Below are 22,925 nucleotides of genomic sequence, written 5' to 3' on the forward strand. Positions count from 1 at the left end.
AGATTCGCACGCGCGCGCCGCCGCTGCTACGTCAGAAGTGACGTCACCGGCCGCGCGCTCTGCGACACCAACAATAATATTTCACTGTCAACATTCAGAGAAGTTTTGGGATGACTTATCTTTATAAGCCCAAGAAAAAGCAAGGTTTAGGTGTGATTTGACATCCAAATATGAAACAATTTATTTAGATTTAAATTATCTGTGGGATTTATAATGAATCTTTTGATTTTATTTGTTAAATATTCATAAATGTAGATGGAATAATTCTGAAACTTATTTAGATGTTTCATTATAGATTTTCATTATATATAGACACACTCCAGCGTATTAACAGCTAGAAACGTCAAGATACATATACATTAGTTACAATAGATACAAGATACATTATAGTTGCAAAGGAGTTGAAGTTAATTGAATAGTAAACTTACTGTCTATTAGGGTAGGTTAAATAATGCCTTACAGATACTAAAATTAAATGTTAAATTAAAGGTAAGTGTTTTTATTTATTCTCGAATATGTAAATAGTTTTAGCTCATTTATTTCCTTTTTATATTTTAGTTGTTTGCATTATTTAGATGTCTTGTTAAAATAGTATATTTGCTGTTGTTTAAAATAAAAAACAATAATATTTCTGATAGCCCTGTGTTTAATTGTTTCTCTCCCTTTTTTCTTATGTTTGTAAGTCCAAAAGAAATCAGGTTTTAGATGTAGATTTGACCTCCAAAGATGAAACTATTTATTTAGACTCAAATTATCTGTGGGATTTATAATGAATCTTTTGATTTAATTTGTTAAATATTCATGAGTGTAGATGGATTAATTCAGAACCTTATTTAGATGTTTTCATTATAGATTTTCATTATATATAGACACACTCCAGCGTATTAACAGCTAGAAATGTCAAGATACATTACAGTTGTAAAGGAGTTGAAGTTAAGTGACTAGTAAACTTGCTGTCTATTGGGGTAGGTTGAATAATGCCTTACAGATACTGACAGTGTAAAGGTTTCTATATTGAGGTGAAGTGTTTTTATTTATTCTGGAATCTGTCAATTGTTTTTTAGCTTATTTGTTTTCTTTTTGTTTTTAGCTATGTTTATATTATTTGGATGTCTTGTTAAAATTGTATATTTGTTGTTGTCTAAAAAATTAATAACAAAAAGCAGTATTATTATAAATTAATATATAAATATATAAATTATATATATATAATATATAAATGATAAATTATTATAATAAAAAGCATAATATTTCTAATAGCCCTGTGTTTAATTGTTTCTCTTTTTTGTTCTTATTTTTTTATTTTTCATTGTTAAAAATAAAGATTTTGCCTATTTGTTATTGTATGTACGTGCTTATATGTAACACTGCAATGTTGGGCTTAATCAAAAACACAAAAAAAAACCCACAATATTTCTGTTCTTTAATTCATTTTCCTTCAGCTTAGTCCCTTTATTCATCAGGGGCACCACAGTGGAATGAACCGCCAACTATTCCAGCATGTTTTACACAGCAAATGCTCTTCCAGCGGCAACCCAGTACTAAAACACCTATACACTCTCTCATTTACACACACACTCATGCACTACGGCCAATTTAGTTCATCAATTCCCTTATAGCGCATGTGTTTGGACTGTGAAGGAAACCAGAGCACCCGGAGAAAACCCACGCCAACACGGAGAGAACATGCAAACTCCACACAAAAAACGCCAACTGACCCAGCCGGGACTCAAACCAGCAATCTTCTTGCAGTGAGGCCACAGTGCTAACCACTGAGCCACCGTGCTGTCCTGTTTTAAATCCATAAATGTAAATTTACCAACACTAAACCATCATTTTTCCTGTTTTTTCTCTTTCTTAATCTCTCTTTGTACCTTTTTTCCATTGACAATGTACACTGACCGGCCACTTTATTAGGTACACCTTACTAGTACCGGGTTGGACCGTCTTTAGCCTTCAGAACTGCCTTAATCCTTCAAGGCGTAGATTCAACAAGGTACTGGAAATATTCCTCAGAGATTTTGCTCCATATTGACATGATAGCATCACACAGTTGCTGCAGATTTGTCGGCTGCACATCCATGATGTGAATCTCCCGTTCCACCACATCCCAAAAATGCTTTATTGGATTGAGCTCTGGTGACTGTGGAGGCCATTTGAGTACAGTGAACTCATTGGTCATGTTCAAGAAACCAGTCTGGGATGATTCACGCTTTATGACATGGTGCGTTATCCTGCTGGAAGTAGCCATCAGAAGATGGAGACACTGTGGTCATAAAGGGATGGACATGGTCAGCAACAATACTCAGGTTAGGCTGTGGCGCTGACACGATGCTCAATGGTACTAATCGCCCCAAAGTGTGCCAAGAGAATATCCCCCACACCATTACACCATCACCACCAGCAGTATGGATCCATGCTTTCATGTTGTTGACGCCAAGTTTTGACACGACCATCCGAATGTGGCAGCAGAACTGGAGTCTCATCAGACCAGGCAACGTTTCTCCAATCTTCTATTGTCCAGTTTTGGTGAGCCTGTGTGAATTGTAGCCTCAGTTTCCTGTTCTTAGCTGACAGGAGCGGCACCCGGTGTGGTCTTCTGCTGCTGTAGCCCATCTGCCTCAAGGTTCACATCACAGAATATATTTGTGTTGCAAAAAGATGGTATTTTCCAGCTCAAATCTCTATTTAAATGATTCCAATAAGGGATTATGTTCATGTCTTTCTCTTACTCTCTTTGTGCTTTTTCTCTTGACAATGTAAGAAATATTTAGTGTACTGTATACAAATATTGTTTACATTCTGGGCGTCACGGTGACGCAGTGGGTAGCACGATTGCCTCACAGCAAGAAGGTTCCTGGTTCAAGCCTCGGCTGGGGTCAGTTGTCATTTCTGTTTTGCATCTTCTCCCAGTGTGTGCGTGGGTTTCCTCCAGGTGCTCTGGTTTCCCCAAAAGTCCGAAGACATGTATTATAGGTGAATTGGGTGATGTAAAAATTGTCCGTAGTGTATGAGTGTGAATGAGTGTGTATTGGATGTTTCGCAGTGATGGGTTGCAGCTGGAAGGGCATCTGCTTGCGTAAAAACATATACTAGATAAGTTGGTGGTTCATTCCGCTGTGGCAACCCCAGATTATAAAGGGACTAAGCCAGAAAAGAAAATGAATAAATGAATGTCTGTTTTCTATGTGCACTAATATAAAATGGATAAATGATTTAACACAAGCATTACTTTTGTTTCTGACCTCTTCCATTCTAATGGGGATCTGTTGACTGAGGAATGTTTTATAAATAACAATCGATTCGCTGTCCTGTTTAAGGAATGTAAGTCAATTATAAAGGCTGTCTCTAATGGATTGCTGTCTGATGAAAGCTGCTTTTAGTTATGAGGCAGGTTCCAAACAGTTGCCACAGTTATTCCTATAGGCGGTAAACCAATTTTAATTAAAGAATGCAACAATAAGTTCATATGTCAAGAGTTTCAGACACAAAATTTAAATGATGCATTCCTAATAAAATAAAGAGCTGCACTTGTAGACATACAGCACGCAGGGTCTTTAATCAGTTTATTCTGGCCATGTATTTACTATAACTTACTGTGAAAATACTTTTCTATTCATGTAATTGAGAATGTTGATCAAGATTTTACCTTACACTGTAAAAAGTGAAAACTTTAATTACTTTGACTTCTGACAATTAAATTAATTGAGTTGGACTAACTTAATTTATGACAGTATTCAGTAATATATATATATTTTTTTAGCTCTTTTAGGTGTAATAAGTTTTAGTAATTTAAGAAAACATGAATGAAACAGTACAAACAGTACAAATCATTCAATATGCTGTTAATATAATAGTAAAATACTTTATTACAGTTCAAATATTTTCCTTCCCATATTATATAATAACTTGTGGCAAGTACAAGTATTGTTCGCTATTAATCGATAGACAGATAAATAAACAGACATAAATAAATTACTAAAACTTGTTCCACCTAAAATAACTACCTTAATTTATTACTGAAAACTGTTATAAACTAAGTTTGTCAAACTTAATTCATTTAATTGTAACAAGTCGAAGTAACTTGTTAAAGTTTTTCACTTTTTACAGTGTACTTAAGCGTTTTGTTTGGATTTAAGTACAAAACAGAACTTTACATTAAACCGAAAATATATTTTCTCAATGCTTTACTTTATAAACAATGTTTTATACACATGAATGTAAACACACACATCAGAAGCCTTTCTTTTATATATTTCTGACTGAAATGCAGCATTATTTTGAGACTATTTCTAACTCTGCTTGACTAAAGGCTTTCAAAACAACAGAAATTTGTCAATTGTTTAAACTTTTCCTTTAATGAGTGACGATTTATTTATATACACCTGCTTTAGTACATTTTGGCTTTTATTATTTCCTATTTGACCGTCCCTATTTATGCGCATTGATCTTAATAAAATAATAATAAAAATAGGATGCACAAGATAATCGATTTATTTCAACACTAGCACAAACAGCCCATAAAACCTCATTAAATCAGTAACAAATCTCATAATAAAGACAATGAGCAATTTTAAAAGGTTATAAGTTTTTTAATGAAAGACTTGGAAAAAGCTAATAATTAAAAAGTAAACAGCGCCACCTGTTGCATGACATTGAATCGCAACATGCAGGAAAAACGCATTCCTTTACATTCTGTTCAAGGGTATTTATATCAGCCTGGTAAGTTTTTGAACCATTGAAATACATTAAAAATAAATTATTTAAATAAATAACCTAAAAAATGCACCAATAGTCAAACATTTAACAAGTAGTTTTTTTTAAATGCTTTACTTTCTACAAAATAAATCAGTTAATTATGCTTTTGCAAATTATAGTCTATAAAAAACAATTGATAACATTTAAACTATATAAAATTATCTAAAGAAATAAAAACTTTAATATATTAAAAATATAATTAAAAATTAACTTGCATGACAAAGATAATGTTAGAGATCCATGAACTCAAATATTACATATCAACTTATTACATAATCATCTGCGCTCATAAAGATAAAATGTGTAGAGAAATACAGCCCATAATAAAGGAGGTTGATTTCAGACACTGTCCTGAGGTAACCCAAACCTATACTGATGACTGTTGATTCAAAAGTTGGCCATGTTTTAGGATTTTCTGCACTGTGGAAGTGTTGAACTCTAGCATTGGAATAAGAACAACACAGAATTCTGGTATTGATGACATCATTTCCAACAGCATCTCAAAATACATTTAAGCTTCTAATTAGATCCTTAGAACTTATTCCAAAGCTATGACACGCATTTAAATAGAATCTTGCACACAATTGAAGAACTGTTGGTTTAAAATAAAACTACAAGATTGTAAACTGACAATTCAGAAAAAATACGTTTATCTACAATTACACATTTATAAATTGTTTGTTTCGTTTTTTTTTTTTTTTTGCTGTTTTTAAATAGTTTAAATCTTAAAATGCTTTTTCCTCCAAATTAAACTATATTTGACTAAATTTGAAGAAATAATGCACAAAAGCGCACACACACACACACACACACACCACACACACACATCACTCTAAACACGTGCTCAGCCAAACAGCCAAAAATATATTCAAAAAGGTGGCAACAGCAAAGCTCCAAAAAAAAAAAAAAAACACCAATTTATTCAAACAAAGCGGCTGACACAAAGAGTGTAATTTAATGAATTTTCTTGGAGCTTTGGTATTGCCTCCTTTTTGAATATTTTTTTCTATATATAAAGGAAGAATAAAATTGAGACATAAAAACTATTGCTTTCCAAAACACTGCGAGATGTAAATCCAAATAAAGATTTGTGAGATGTAAACAAAATGTATAAGAGGGGTAAAAAAGATGTAAATAACCACTCACAAGATGTAAACTAAGAATTTGTGAGAAAAAAAAAAAAGATTTATTAAATTTGCAAAAAATTCTATATTGGAAGAAAACTAAAATTCATAAGGGGGTACAAATGAAGAAGAAACAAAAACAAAAACAGATGTAAACTCAGAATTCTGAGGGGAAATAATCCAAGATTTAAGCATCTGTATAATAGATTTAAGACTTTAATCAGGTCCCATTAGAACAAATTCTAATATAAACAACTTGCAAGATGTAAACTGTGAGTTTAGAGGAAAGAATTCATTTGTGAGATCAACAATTTGACAGTTTTTTTTTTTTCATTTAAAAAAATGTAATACTTTTAGAAAAAAAAATTTAATTTGGAGGAAAAAAAATATTTCAAGCTGTACAATTACATCAAGAGCAAAAGATGTAAACTCAGAATTTGAAGGATTCTATATTTCAACATATCAAAGGAATATATATTTTAAAATGTGAACTCTATTGAGCATCTAGATTTAAGATTCTGATTAGAACTAATTCCAAATATGACACACATTCCAATCTTGTGACAAAAGAATAAAATCCTGCACACAAGTTTACAATTTCTGGGTTTGAATATAATATTATTTCACTCGTTTAAGGACACATTTAGCCCAAATTTCAAAATAAACAACAACAAAAAAAGAATTTAAAGCATTTTTTTTTCAGAAAATGACAATTGACCAGAATAAATTTGCTGTGGTCAGTGAAAGTCCACCAAATATTCATTTCTTAGCTCTTCTGAAGATAAAACATGGATATTTCATGTCAAAATGTAAATCAAAGCTCTTCTAACATTTCCGTTAGTTTGTGCGAAACCAAAATGTATTTTGTTAGTCTTAATGTGGGAAAAAAAACTGTTTTGTAATCTTTAATCAAAATCTGCCCAATCTGCTACTACTCTCTTCTCTGATTGGTCAGCTTGGGTGAATTATGCCTAGCCACACCCCTCAAACATAAATTAGCTACAAATTAAACAAAAGGCGGAGCACCAAATTAAAACCACACCCCCTTCTCAATATTCAGTTTGAGTCAAAAATTCATCATAGTACACTGTAAAAACAGATGTATGAATTAGCAGTTTCCCTATTTTGTGATTTTAGTTTTATTTTATACCCCCCCCCCCATCATTTATTTCTGCTTTTGAATGTCATTAGGAGATCTTGATCTTTCTTCCAACAACTTTCAACCTTAAAGTTGTAGAAGTGACTTTTATGAACTCTTGTAAGAGTTTGCAGTACTATCTTGTCTGGGCTGGTGTTGTGTGTTACGCTACAAAACCTTGTAATAAACTGCAAGCCAGAGGTGGGACAAAGTCATTGTTTGGCAAATCACAAGTAAGTCTTAGTTCATTGCCCTCAAGTCCCGAGTCAAGACAGGCAAGTCCTGAGTCAAGTCCCAAGTCAAAGGCAACAAGTCTCAAGTCAAGTCCAAAGTCCTATGGGTTGACTTTCGAGTCTTTTAACAGAAAAATAAAATGTATACAGATTATGTCTGGTGGTAAGATCTGCATTTATTAAACAAACCTTTTTTAATGAAAGGACAATGCTCAGATACATAAAAATACAACTGTAATTTTCTGAAAACGTTCTGAACAGTGCTGCGTCTCGTCTCCACATTGCACAAGATCGAGTTCCCACCACAATAGAGTCCATTTAGCCTCGCATCACACAGAAATTGCAGGTCTGCTGCTGTCTAATTCATGAAGTTTAGTTGTGCTCTGTTATGTCTTCGATGATCAACTTGTGATTAACTAAAATTACATAAACGACCCCAATGAGGCAGCAGTAGATAAACAACTCTGTCAATTGAATCTCGTGTGTGCTGAAGAGATTGAGATGCAAATCCGTCTAGCAGCAATGTAAAATGGTAGCACATATTCTCTAGGAAGTAGGCTACTTCATACAAACAATAACGTTGTTTTCTTCACATAACGTTGAACTTTGCTCTCTACCTTGTGTGATGCTCATGCACCGATTTCCTGTTTTTATTTATTTATTTAATTTATTTTTGGCGTTTTTTTTTAGATAGGACAGTATTTAGACAGGAAGTGAAGTTGGAGAGAGAGAGAGAGAGAGAGAGAGAGAGAGGAGAGAGAGAGGAGAGAGAGAGAGATAGGATAGGGAAATGTCCTCGAGCCGAGATTTGAACTGGGGACGCCCTGACGTGCCACTGCACCATGTCAACACACCAACCCACTAGGCTATTGCACCGACCGATTTCCTGTTTGTGGACAAACTACTTACGAGCTCTCAAACAGACGCTGCTCTCGCGGGCAAATTCTCACGCTCTCAAATATGCAGTGCTCACAGCATATATTGTTTTATTCTATATTTCTGTAGATATTATTTCTTACACATTATATTATTTCAAACTACTAAAACTTTGCTCTCTACCTTGTGTGATGCTCATTCACCGATTTCCTGTTTTTTTTTATTTATTTAATTTATTTTTGGCGGTTTTTTTTAGATAGGACAGTATTTAGACAGGAAGCGAAGTTGGAGAGAGAGAGAGGAGAGAGAGGAGAGAGAGAGAGAGAGAGAGAGAGAGAGAGGGATAGGTAGGGAAATGTCCTCGAGCCGAGATTTGAACTGGGGACGCCCTGACGTGCCACTGCACCATGTCAACACACCAACCACTAGGCTATTGCGCAGACCGATTTCCTGTTGTGGACAAACTACGTACGAGCTCTCAAACAGACGCTGCTCTCGCGGGCGAATTCTCACTCTCAAATATGCAGTGCTCACAGCATATATTGTTTTATTTTATATTTCTCTAGATTATTATTTCTTACACATTATATTATTTCAAACTACTAATAATGTCAATGAAAGTCACCTTTGTCCACTGTTGATGTTGAAAATTCAACTCTACAGTTTAACAGAGCAGAGATCAACATCCCAGAACTCAATTCACAGCCACAAATAAACTATTGTGAATCACAAAATACAGAAGCTGTTCATTAACATACATTTTGTACAGTGTGAAATAGGTCTCAGTCTTATTTTTAATGCAGATTAGATATTTCTAGAACACATACCTCTCCACATACGTCCTGCATGCAGTGTAAGAAAGAACAGGCCACACCAGATGATCTGACACGACTCTTTAATTATGGCTGTTGATTATAAAAGATTGCTCAGGGTATTTTCAGTGCATGGAGCTCCTTCTCTGGACACACACGTCTGGACATCTGCAGGGTTTTCCCAGTATTTTTGCACGTCGGGAACATCAGGCCGAACCCACCTGAACACAGGCTTGAGGAGCAGCCGTCACACGTCTGGGCTTCAGCCTGCAGACGTCCAGCGTTTCTGCTCCAGAAAGAAAGAGTCCAAACACAGTGGACGGAGACGCCGCAGCATACACACGCTACAGGTACTTGGGAAGATCCTTCTCCACCACCTGAAGGACAAATGCAATGCTTTATTAAATGTAAAGAGCTCACATTACGACTTTTCTCCTCAGTACTGCAAGAACTAGAGTCTAAACTGTAAGAAACAACTTTCCCAGTTTACAGAAAATTGTGGGAAACTCAAGAGTTCACAACTTGGCTAATAAATAAATTGGCTTGAATAAATAAAAGCTGATTTTGGCATGCTGTCCCAGGAGGAGCCTCAGGTAGGTCTCAAGAACTCCCCTGCTATTGGATTTAGAGGAAGTGGAAGGGGGGTTTTGTCAAAAAATCCAAGGACCACAATGGTAAGGAAAGCTATTTATATGCATTTGGATACGACTGATTGGTTGGTTAGTGATTGCTCATGGGAGACCAGCGTGGTCAATTATAGCATGTGATCCTCTCGAATTTAGTTTATAAAACTTCACTTGTCAATGGTCATTTTATTTACTGTTATGGAAACAAACTACCTACCCAAAATATGTAAGATGTAAACTTGTAAATTTGTAAAATTGTGAGAAATTTAAAGAAGAAAGAAATAAAGAGAAATTAAAGAAACAGAAAAAAATAAATAAAAAGAAACAGAAAAAAAAGAAATAGAAAATAAATCAGAAAAAAAGGAAACAAAGAATACAAAAAGAATGAGCAAAAGTAGTAATTAAAAAATACATAAATACAAAACATGAAAAAAAAGAAGAATTAAAAATTTAAATAAATAAAAATAAATATATAAAGAGAGCAAAAGAAAGGAGCGAAAGGAAAAAAAAGTAAATAAAGAAAATATAGATAAATAGATAAAGAAAGAAAACAAGAATGAAAGAAAAGTAGGAGAAAAAGGAAAATAAACAAAATAAATAAGAGCAAAATAAAGAGTGAAAGGAGAAAAAAGGTTAAATGCAAGATATTTCAAAAGAAAAAAGCTAAGAAAAAATATAGAAATAAATCAGAAAGAGACAAAGAAAAATAAACAAGAATGAAAGTAAATAAAACGAAAAATATAAAGAAATATGAATAAAAAGAAAAAATTAAAGTATCAAAAAAGAAAAGAAAAAAATGAAGAAATACAGAAAGCCTAGAGAAGGAAGGAAAGAGCAAAAATTAAATGCAAGATATTTAAAAAAGAAAACAGATATAATAAATATTTAAAAATCAGAAAGAAAAAAAGGATGAAAAAAGTAAATAAGAAATATATAAATAGATAAGAAAACAAGAATTGAAAATTAAACTAAAACGAAGTAAAGAGAAAAGAAATAAAATAAATAATAAAGAAAGAGCAAAGGAAAGGACGAAAGGAAGCAAACTATTTAAATGCAAGACGTTTAGAAAAAGAAATATACAATAATCAGAAAATTCAGTAAAATGGTGAAATGTTATGCGCTATAAAATAACTGTTCAGAAGAAGATTATGATTTAACTTAATCAGTATTCCAGTGATTTTAATGATGAACATTCAGCTTCATCACTCCAGTCACATGATCCTTCAGAAATCACTCTATTATTAATTATTAATATTATTGATAACAGTAATAAAAGCAATAATGACTGGAGTAATAATTTCATTTTAAACTACATACAATAAGACAGCAGTTATTTAAAATTCTATAATATTTAACTAATTTTTTTTTTACATACAAAAATTTACTTAGATAAAACTTTCTTTCTTTTTAAATAAATGCCGCTTGATGAACAGATAATAAAACTAAAAAAAATAAATAAAAACAATAATAATAATAATAATAATAATAATAATAATTTAAAAAAAAAACTAAGCCCAAAACTTTTGATGGTAGTGTGTATGTGTATGTATATGTATTGCAAGACGCAAACTGAGAATTTAAAGGGAAGAAAAGATAAGATTAAAATAACTTTTAAAACAAAACCAAATGCCATTGACAGCTGTTTGACTTTGGCATACACTAGTAATGACTAAACAGACAGCACAACAAAAAGCTGAAATGAATCTTTTCTGGAAGAGTGTGATTGACTTACACTTGGATCATCCATTGGTCCGTACCTCTTTACAACCTGACCTTCTCGATCAATGAGGAACTACACAAAACAACAGGCAGAGTTCACGACAGTATACACAGATCATTAACACACATCTGTTTTCATTGCACATGTTGCACATTTATTTTGGAAAAATTAGAGATGCACTGAATAAAAGTACATTTTCAGCTGAAAGATTTTAATCACCAAAACAACTCGGCCGAAACATTGTGTTGTGATGATGCAAACAGAAATCACGGCCTGCACATGCTTGTCTAAACCACCACGTCTGCCGTGTTGTCTATTGGTTCTGTTCAGATCCTCTGCACTTCACTGTACTTGATTCGTTTTATTAAAGATTGTTACATGAATGGGAAAATAAAGTAGCGCGCACCAGAAATGATCCAGACCGCCATGGATGTGGTGAACCTGGGAGTCTTTCACATGAACCTGGCTGGCGGCTGTTGCACAGATCAATCTATATTCTGTTCTATCTATCTATAGTTTATTTTTACTTTTCATCTGCACCAAGGCTCGCGGCAACTTCCTCACTGTTTTCTTGCAAGTCTTTATTTTACTAATTATGTAGATCATAAAGAATTATATGCTTCAAGCTCCATGAGGAGTGTCATTCATGTCTTTTCAGGAGCACTCAGAAGACAATCGCCGTGATGTCATTTTGTTTACGATCATCAGCATGATGTAGGCCTATAGTTATAATTACATTTATCCAATACAGTTATAATATTTATACATGATCAAACTAGTGTGTAACTTAAGCAAAACTGATACTAAAACTGTTTTAAGTTTGGTCTCCAAACAAATGTTGCATTTTATAATCATTTAAGTTCAAAAATGAGTGGATTCTATCAATGTATGTTTTGGGTAAATAATAAAATTCCTTTTAGCAGAAATAAGTCCCCATTCCCAGAAGTGATGATCCATGGTTGCAATGTGCTAAATAAATATTTTAATTGATTTATTATTTTAAACTTTAAAATTAAATTTATTCAATTGCGACACCTTGATTTTAGTAAGGTTAGTACACAGTCATAGCCATGAATGCAATGGTACTAACAATTGACATCATTTATTTCAGTGTTTCGTTTTTCAGCTAGGAATTTTCTTTTGGTGCATTCCTAGTAAAAATGCTTGTATTTACTCAAAAAAAAAAAAAAAAAAAAGCAATTTTAAAACAAATCCCAAAATAATAATAATAATAATAATAATAATATAATAATAATAATAATAATAACAAATGCAAATAAAAATTGCACAACAAAAAAAAGTAACACTACAAAGAATTTTTCAAATTAACATAAATATTAAATAAGTAAACTGAGGACTCAGAAGAAAAACTATTTTGTGAGATTTAATATAATAATAATAATAATAATAATAATAATAATAATAATATAATAATAATAATATGCGACGCAGTGGCACAGTAGGATAGTGCTGTCGCCTCACTTCAAGAAGGTCGCTGGTTCTACCCTCGGCTGGGTCAGTTTGTGTTTCTATGTGGAGTTCGCATGGGTTTCCTCCGGGTGCTCCGGTTTCCCCCACAGCCCAAAGACATGTGCTATAGGTGAATTGGGAAGGCTAAATTGTTTGTAGTGCATGAGTGTGAGTGGATGTTTCCCAGAGAAAGTGGATGCCCTTCCAGCCGCAACCTGTGTAAAACATATGCTGGATAAGTTGGCGGTTCATTCCACTGTGGCGACCCCGGATTAATAAAGGGACTAAGCCGAAAAGAAAATGATGAATAATAATAATAATAATAATAATAATAATAATAATAATAAAGATGCAACATGTAAACTCAAATCAAACAGAAAAACTAATCATTTTGCAATAATTATTAGTTAAAGAAAAATAAATAAATAAATGGCCAACAAACAAAACCTGAGAATATCCCAAGAACACACGTACCTTGGTGAAATTCCACTTGATGTTGCTGTGGGAATAAAGCAGTATAGCAGATGATCAGTGCATCAGACTAGAGAACGAGTGATAACGGACTATAGAGAAAGCATTGACTGACTTCCCCAGCGTTCCTCTGCCTTTGGGCTGCTCCTTCATCCACTTCCAGAGAGGATGAGCTGAGTCTCCATTCACATCGATCTTACTGAACAGATCAAACTCTGCATTGTAGCCTTTAGCAAACTCCTTAATCTCCGCTTCACTTCCAGGCTCCTGCAAACACACAATTCAGCTTTATTTGTTTATTTATTGTCACATCTGCAACTCATGTTTATTTTATGGAAAGTGCAGCATAGATCGAATTGAATATGCAAATCCTGTGCTGAATATGCAAATGTTGTGATGTCATTGCTGGGTTTGAATATTTTAATTAATGCAAAGATGATTGGGATCATTCACAATTGAATATGCAAATTTTGTGATGTCATTACTGGGAATGAACATTTGAATAAACAGAACAATTGGATTCATTCACAGTTGATTATGCAAATCATGTGACGTAATTTCTGAGTATGAATATTTGAATACACGCATAGATGATGGAAATCAATACATATTAATATTTGAATGGATGTAAAGAAGATTAGAATTCAAAATTCAATATGCAAATGCTGTGATGTCATTGCTGGGTATGAATATTTAAATACACACAAAGACAATTGTAATCATTCACAATCGAATATGCAAATCCTGTGATGATGTCAATGATGGGTATGAATATTTAAATACACACAAAAGACAATTGGAAACATCTACAGTTGAATATGCAAATCCTGTGATGTCATTTCCAAGTATGAATATTTGACACGCAAAGATGATCAGAATAATTCTAAATTTAATATGCATATATTCAAATGAGCAATGACATCACATTTGCATATTAAATTCTGAATTATTCTGATCATCTTTGTCTTAAATATTCATACCGATTGGTTCCAGTTGTCTGTGTATATTCAAATATTCATACTCTGAAATGACATCACAGGAGTTGCATATTCTATTGTAAATGATTCTAATTATCTGTGTATGTATTCAAATATTCCTACCCAGCAATGACATCACACAAATTGCATATTCAGTTGTCAATACTTCCAATCGTCTTTGCGCATATTAAAATGAGCAATGACATCATTGCATTTGCATAGACGATTGGAAGTATTCACAATTAAATATGCAATTTCTGTGATGTCATTGCTGGGTATGAATATTTAAATACACACAAGAGACAATTGGAAACATCTACAGTTGAATATGCAAATCCTGTGATGTCATTTCCAAGTATGAATATTTGACAAGCAAAGATGGTCAGAATAATTCTAAAAATTTAATATGCGTATATTCAAATGAGCAATGACATCATTGCATTTGCATATTAAATTCTGAATTATTCTGATCATCTTTGTCTTAAAATATTCATACCGATTGGTTCCAGTTGTCTGTGTATATTCAAATATTCATACTCTGAAATGACATCACAGGAGTTGCATATTCTATTGTAAATGATTCTAATCATCTTTGTATGAATTCAAATATTCCTACCCAGCAATGACATCACAGAAATTGCATATTCAACTGTGAATACTTCCAATCATCTTTGCGCATATTAAAATCAGCAATGACATCATTGCATTTGCAAAGACGATTGGAAGTATTCACAATTAAATATGTAATTTCTGTGATGTCATTGCTGGGTATGAATATTTAAATACACGCAAAGACAACAGGAATTATTCCCAATTGAATGATATTCCCAGCATGTGGACTTCCTCAAAACTTAAATCAGAAAGTTTGAGGAATCAGGAATATTTCAGCTGTGTGGCCATATTAAAAAGACTAGAAAAGCAAATAATGACTTGTACATTCATTTCTAAAGAGAAATGCATTCCCTTGTTCTACTATTACTGGATATGCCTTCGACTTTCAGTGTCTGAGCAGAAATTGTTAATTAAAATAAAGCTACACTAAATGGTAAAAGCACAAATTCAAAAATGTAATATTCCAGAAAGGCACACACTAGCACCATTGCTGTCATAATCTGAATGTAAACGTGTGACTTATTTATTTAGATTTTGTCTTTTCATTGTTTGCATGTTTTTTGGACGTGTGTTCATAATAATTTATTTGTTATTTTAGAATTTGTAATAGTTTCATTTATTTTGTTTAAATAGAACAGATCCATTAAAGTTAATAATATTTATTATTTTAATTCCCGTCGCCACTATTTGAAATAGTATGGAATAATTTTTGTGCCAATAAGAATGAACGTAACTTTATAAAACTGAACGTAACTTTCCAAGAAACGATCAAAAATATGCCACTGCAAAATAAAACACATGAAAACAAAAAAATGAACTCAGTCGCATGAATTTAACATGCTCTTCAAATATGCTTCATTCTTTGTTAATGATTTTCAAAGAATCGTTTTTGCGAATCATGGCTTTTGAATGCGTTGCCACAGTTTTCGCTTACGCTTCGTAAATTTTCATTTGCTGTTTTGGCACAAATCGTGGGGGCGGGCTTAACAGCGATCTACACTGATTGGCTAATGAGCTTTTGATGGACAGTTGCTCTCTGACCTGGAAGCACAGACGGTGCCAAAACAGCAAACGAAAATTTACGAAGCGCAAGCGAAAACTGTGGCAACGCATTCAAAATCCATGATTCGCGAAAACGATTCTTTGAAAATCATTAACAAAGAATGAAGCATATTTGAAGAGCATGTTAAATTCGTGCGACTGAGTTCATTTTTTTGTTTCATTGTGTTTTTTTCTTTTGCAGTGGCATATTTTTGATCGTTTCTTGGAAAGTTACGTTCAGTTTTATAAAGTTACGTTCATTCTTATTGGCACAAAAATTATTCCATAAAATAGCCTCATTTAAATTGGTTTGATGTTTTCCAGTTAGCGTTTACATTACCTACACTTATAACCATTTGAGAAAACCAATTGAAACAAACCAATTAAGTTCAAAAACAAATCATAATGAATTCTGTGAACTTAATCCATTTTAGTCCACAAAACAATGAGCACAGTAAAACCCCATAAATAAAGAGAACTCAAACTGAGTACTGTAAAACCCAATAAGACAACTCAAACTATTTGAGGAAACAGATTGCGAAAAAAAATTCAAAAAATAATCTATACAAGTATTGTGAACTTACTCCATTTAAGTTAAAGTAAAGAGATATTTAGCTGATATTTTAGCTGTAGTTTTAGGTTTCTCTTCAGTAATTCTGCTTGCTGACAGCAGCTGAACATTATTAATGATCAAACAACACTTACTCATTACTTCAACACGGAGTTCAAAACTCTTTTTAAACGAGTAGATTTAACTTCCAGTAATTTGAGTTAACTACACTCATTTTATTTGATAAATTTGAGGATTGTGTTTACACAGTAAAAGCGATTCGTTAAAGTGAGTAAACCAATTGCCTTAAAAGCAACAAGTTGACTTCCCAAAGATAATGTAAGCAAACCCATTGTAACTTTGAACTGTTGCGCTTACTTAATTTCTATAATTATGCTAATAATTCTACTCACTTTTTTTAAAGTCAACTAATCCCTTTTTACAGTATCAGACTATTTTAGCACGTCTGTTTTCAAAGAATGACAGTAATTATTACAATATTACATATTTGGTGCTTCATTAAGTATAGAAAATCTTCAATTATAGCCTGTGTTGAATTTAGAAGACATGCTGGAGTCTGGAGGAGCAGATTTATTTTAGTTACTGTATGCCATTTTGCTAGAAACAGAAAAGCTGAAAAAAATAAACAACAGATATAAAAGGTGTATTGGAAAAAAGTCAGTACAATTTGCATAATTGGAATAGTTAAGTTGACTCAACTTTCATAAGTTACAATGGGTTTACTTCATTTTTGTAAAGTCAACTTGTTGTTTAAGGCAATTGGTTTACTCAGTTTAAGAAACTAATCATTTTTCACAGCGCAGGTTCAATCTGTTAAGTAAAAGTTCAATATCAGTCCTATAAATGCAGTACATGAACAAACTGATCAGAGATCTATCTGAGATTTTACATGAAGATTGAAATACATGTAGCATTTCTTTTGTAAGATTAAATCTCAGCACACAACATGAAGTAATCCACTTACAGCTTCTCTGACCTACATACAGCCTGTTCAACACTGGACCAGAACTAACAATGCTCATGTGCCAACATAGAGAACTACTGTATATTATTACATTTCATATTGTTTTTTTTTTTTTTTTTTGCAAATGAACTCGTCATTGCACACAACAACAACAACAACAATAATAATAAAACATGACTTATGATAAATGAACATAAATGGATGTATCCGGTGTTTGCAAATGAACTTCAAATGCTCAAGACTGAAACACTTAATGCACAATTACACAATAATCCTACATAAATGACTTTATAAGGACATTTTATCATTTCTTACTACTTTAAGCATATACGCATAGCTGAAAAATGAAAATGAAAAAAAAAAAAAAAAAAAGTGCAACATGTTGATTTAAAGGGGACCTAAGATGCTAAAATCACGTTTATAAGGGGTTTAAACACAGTTTGTGGCAGCAGAGTGTGGATATAAGCAGCCTCTAATGGTCAAAATGTATTGATTTTATTTTTTTTATAATCACTCTGATTGACAAACACTTTGATTGACATTCTTCCTTTGTACATGTCATCAGAGGGGAGAAGCCCCACCCACTAGTGACCATCTCTCCCTCATTAACATAGGAAGCTAGTCTCGTTTTTGAATCTGCCACTATGAATCTGTCAGCACAGGCATTTGTAGCTCCGCCCCCTTTGAAGAGAGCACCTATTTGAATTTAAAGCGACAGTCACCAAACCACCACAATTAGGATCAAAGCCTAAAGGGGCAGTTTCAAAGAGCTCGGAAACATTATTTGTGTGGAAGCTGAAACTTCTCACACACATTCTAGGGACATCAGAGACAAAAAGTTGCATAATAGGTCACCTATAAGCATCACTTGGAATATATTTAAAAACTATTGAAAAAAACTGTATCGATGATGTACTGCAGTATGATACGCACCTGCTTTCCGAACTGGTTGCAGGGGAAGCCCAAGATGCGTAAACCTTTCTCAGCGTACGTGACGTGCATTGCCGCAAACTGAGTGTAGTTTACTGGAGTTTTACCTCATTTAGAGGCTACGTTTGTGATGATGCACACAAAACCCCTGAAAAACAACACACAAACACCGTTTCACAGCCAGATCACACACTAAAAATAACCAGATGCACAATTAACGTGTGCTGACGGTGATGATAATGAAGAAACACAAGAGACGTGATGTGTAAATCCTCTTTCATTACTGCAGATGGTTGATTAAACATGGTAAAGTACTTGTCAAATTCAAAAGTTCGATGTTTTGGTAACACTTTAGGTCACATTTCAGGGTATAAACAACCATTAACTAATACTAAACTAGCTTAATAAACTACCAATTAGCTGTTTATTAAGAGTTAGTAAGGTAGCAGTTGGGTTTAGGGATGCAGAATAAGGTCATACTTAATAATCATAGATATATACACTAGATATCGCATAGGGACCCTGAGCATGCATCAATAGCGCCGCCACATTTGTACAGGGCTCCCAGGACAAATGTCATTCAACCGCACTAGTCAAGACAGTGTTATTACGTGAAGATGCTGGACGTTAGCGCTGTAGTAATGAGCAAACACAGAAAACAGAGCACAAAGGCGGAAGATTTCACAGGTGACATTTAGTTTTAACGTTTTTGTATGTTATAAATTGTGCTAAAAGGTAACGTTATTGATGATAATACGGTCACTTACTGCATTCACCATAAGGCAAAGTAGCAGCAACTCGCACTAAACACTTAGCTTATGCTAGTTTTGTTGAATGAAATCAGCAAACAATGCAAAAGAAATATGACACGAGATGCTGCGGTGCCAGAAACTAGTCGGCTAAGTGAAGGAGTCATTCATAACAGAGATTTATTCACAAACGAATCACTCCCTCTGTCAGAATGAGCAGTGAAAGCAGGAGAGGGGGGGGGGGGTGTTTCAGGGCATAGATTAGATCAGATTTAACAGGGAGGGTGGATAGTACATTTTCATGCACAAAACAAGCTTTTTGTCAGGAATGCCTGTTCGATCACTGATCCATCAATGTAGAAAAGCAATGTAAAATTATAAGTTTCATAATTAAAAAAAAATTAGCATACTGACCTCCGGGGAAACTCCCGATTATAGATATATGTGTGTATCTCTGGCTCTGGATGGCCACAGTCCTTCACTGCAGTTTGGTTCCGCATTCATTTCAAAGGAGCGCTACCCTGTACTAAAATGGCTGCTCTATTGACGCATTCCTTCCAATAGACAACAACAGAGCAGGCGGCATCTAATGTATACATCTATGCTTAATAATAATGAACAGTTCATATCATAATAATAGGCAAGTAATAAACCTGTAGCTAATAGCATGAATTGGGACCTAAAGCGTACTGATGTTTTGACCCTCTATTTTTGTGGCTTCAGTCATTGTTGGGGTACTCGTTTAAATCTGGAGGCATTAACAACTGATATTGAAATATAAATCACCATCAATCAATATGAAAACTAATTATAGTGTTACGGTTGCCGTATATGGTAGGATTTTTGCCTCCTGCTCTCTCTCTTTCTCTCTCTCTCCCTCTCAGCCTGTCATATCCTTTAGGTCCGCCTTCGCGACAGCCGATTGGTTGGGAGACCAGTCACTCATCATTGGGTGACGTGGCGCGATCACATAAAAGGACGCCAGGGAGAGCGGATGAGAGATCGCTTCTCCTTTGATCCTGTTTTTGCCGAAATGATTTTGTTATTCGTTGTTTTTGCTTAACTTTCATTTGGATAAAATTATTTCGTATTATTTCTGCCCATTTTTGAACTGCTTTGTTATTTTTGTACATCTTAATTTCGATTGTTTGTTTGTTACTTTTTGGTCCAGCTCTTACCTGGCAAAAATCAAGAGACTGTATTGAGAGTTGACTTTGTCCTCAGAGTAAGGTGGATAGGTAAGATGTCGTACGACTTCCATTCTGCAAACACGTAGTCAATCCATTGTTTAAAACACCAGGTAAGAAGTGAACGCCATCTGTGTATTTATACTTTTGTATTCGATTTTTTAATCGAAATCGATCGAAATTCATGCTTAATCTCGATTATCGAATCAAAAAATGGAATCGTCGATGCTGCCCCGCCCTATGTCACGTGCAGCAGCTTGACTTGCCAAGCGGAAAAAAACTCACGCATGCGCGTCAACCTAACAGCTACAACAGCCACGAGACAGCATGGCAACTGCAGACGCAGGAGACCCATCGAAAGAAATTGAACCCCCTCCTCTTTCACTGAAGTCGCCGGTGTGGAAGTATTTTGGATTTCCAGTGAGTTATGTTGACAACGTTCGTGTTGTCGACAGAAAAAACACAGTTTGCAAGCTCTGCAATGTGCATATACCACATTATTCCACTGGCAGCACGACTAACATGGCTGGGCATCTCCGCAGGCACCACAAAAACATAGATGTATCTGTTAAACCGACAAGTGTAACACAAACTACTCTCCCGTCTTCATTTGGAATAAAACTTCCAAGCAACTCAACACGTGCAAAGGCAATTACAACGCGATAGGAGTATTTATAGCCGCGGACATGCGACCTTATTCAGTGATAGAAAACTCCGGTTTTCAGCATTTAATTAACGTGCTAGAACCGTGCTAGAAATGTTAATAAACATTTTATATTTGACAATGTAGTGTGTGGTACATTGTGAACAAAGGTCAGATGTTATTATATTGCATATACGTCTTAAAATGGCATAGCTTGTGCTTTAAAAAAATTTTTGTTAAAAATCGAGAATCGAATCGAATCGTGACTTTAGAATCGAAAATGTAATCGAATCGAGGATTTGGAGACTCGTGACACCCCTATTCGTTCAGTATAGGTAAGATTATGGCGCTGAAGATTTTTCTTTTTTTCTTTTCATGCTTCTATCGAGGTAAGGGGTTTGTTTATGAGTTAGAATTGTTTTGTTATATTATTTCTTTGATTTTGGCTTCACTAGCGTCCCCTCACTCTTGAATTTCTCTAATTTTGTTTGATACTTTGTTTATTTGCTACTTTATTATTATTATTGTAAATATTTCTTACTTTTGTAAATATTTGGGCATCCTGGTTTCACTTTCTTTCGTTGGCAGTTTTGTTGTTGAACCCATCACTTGTGAGAGTACCACACCATTTAAATGTTATTACTTTCATCCTAGACTAACATCAAAGAGGTTGTAACAATAGGAATTGCATTTTTGCTATACTGCTAATATGGGGTGCTGTGTGTAAAACTGCAAAATAAATAAAATAAAAAATTAAGGGGGTCTGAATACTTTCCATACCCACTGTATAGTTGAAGTCTAAATTATTCGCCCTCCTGTGAATAATTTGCTCTTTTCAATAAAAATACTCAGGAATTTTTCACAGTATTTCCTAAATATTTTTTCTTCTGGGAAAGTCTGATTGGTTTTATTTCAGCTAGAATAAAACAGTTTTAATTTTTAAAAAGCATTTTAAGGTCAATATCATTAGCCCCCTTAAAGGGAACATAGTTTACCTCTTTTTTATGATTTAATATTAATATTGGTTCTTCTGAGTGTGCCAGTTTAGGTTCAGTTTAAAACACAATTCAGATTTTTATTATAATGTGTTAAAAAGTGTCATGTTGGGGGCGTGTCCACAGCTCGCTGATTTAGGGGTGTGTTGCTTCACATTAGATTAGTTTCGGCTTCCCGCCAACGTAACAAGAGGGCGGGGCCATGAGCTCACCCCTCTGCGTTTGCTACAGTCTGACAGGCAGATGGAGGAGAGAGAGAATCATACATGTACGACTCTGAAACAGACCAAGCAGAAAGTACCAAATCATTTGTGTCTTTGTACAGTTTTACAGCCAACTGTGTGCTAGTTTCAAGTGCCGAGCTTGTACACAGAACTAATAACCACGCACACTGAATTAACTTTGACTGAGGCACGGGATGCGCCGCTCGAGCCGCGACACGGCACACCAGACACTCTCTGTGGTGCGGCAGATACATGAAGTGTCCTGAATCGTCGCGCCACGCATTTTTGAATTCTAAACATAGGTTTCTGCAGCGTCCGCGGCGCCCAGCCGTCGACTTGAGTGTACCCTGATAGAAACCGATGTTTAGATTCTAAAACGCATGCTAGTTAAGATCACAGGGAGCTTCTGGGATCGCGAGAAATGCAAACGGCTGAAGTATAAGGTAGACTCAATGAGAAGTACACATGTTTGCAAACCTACCTAAAGATACAACCAATAATTCGATTAGAGCGATAAGTGGAAACATTGATCTTGTGTTGAGCCCAATGAGCCTTGCATCTAAAAATAGAGCTAGGTGTTCCTTAGTGATATCGCTTACTCACGCTGAAAATGGCGGACGTGAATCAACAAACTGAGGATATGATGACGCGCCTGTCAATCAATATTGGTGGGCGGGGGGACCGCTCTCCTACGTAAAGTTGCGGTCAGTTTGAAACACCGCTCCAATTGGTCCACCGTTTTTATTGTTGTTAAATTGAAAAAAAAGCGCTGGGTGTGCTTATTCACCCCAATATGACATCTAC

At 34.4% G+C, this 22,925-nt stretch overlaps 1 protein-coding gene across 2 annotated transcripts; it reads right to left on the reverse strand.

The window, feature by feature from the left end:
• Positions 1–9,235: 9,235 nt before the first annotated feature.
• On the reverse strand, positions 9,236–18,490 carry LOC130214517 (phospholipid hydroperoxide glutathione peroxidase-like). 2 transcript variants are annotated; one of them, XM_056446273.1, is made up of 5 exons: positions 18,327–18,490; positions 13,344–13,495; positions 13,232–13,256; positions 11,300–11,359; positions 9,236–9,318 (listed from the first exon to the last, which is right to left on the reverse strand). In XM_056446273.1, the coding sequence occupies exons 1-5, from the start codon at positions 18,393–18,395 to the stop codon at positions 9,286–9,288; spliced, it is 339 nt and encodes a 112-aa protein (XP_056302248.1). In that variant the 5' UTR covers positions 18,396–18,490; the 3' UTR covers positions 9,236–9,285. The 2 variants fall into 2 exon arrangements, with proteins under 2 accessions (XP_056302248.1, XP_056302241.1); XM_056446266.1 differs by lacking the exon at positions 9,236–9,318 and having other exon boundaries at positions 11,237–11,359.
• Positions 18,491–22,925: the final 4,435 nt, after the last annotated feature.

This window comes from Danio aesculapii, chromosome 2 (genome assembly GCF_903798145.1).
Source record: "Danio aesculapii chromosome 2, fDanAes4.1, whole genome shotgun sequence".
Classification (NCBI taxonomy): Eukaryota; Metazoa; Chordata; class Actinopteri; order Cypriniformes; family Danionidae; genus Danio; species Danio aesculapii.

Bases quoted from the DNA above. Each gene is read 5' to 3' on its own strand.
- LOC130214517 (XM_056446266.1), bottom strand. From the start codon at position 18,395: ATGCACGTCACGTACGCTGAGAAAGGTTTACGCATCTTGGGCTTCCCC. The intron at 13,496-18,326 runs GTGCGTATCATA...GTGTGTTTGCAG, and splicing joins GCAACCAGTTCGGAAAGCAG to GAGCCTGGAAGTGAAGCGGA. The intron at 11,360-13,231 runs GTACGTGTGTTC...TGTTTTGTGTAG, and splicing joins TCAAGTGGAATTTCACCAAG to TTCCTCATTGATCGAGAAGG.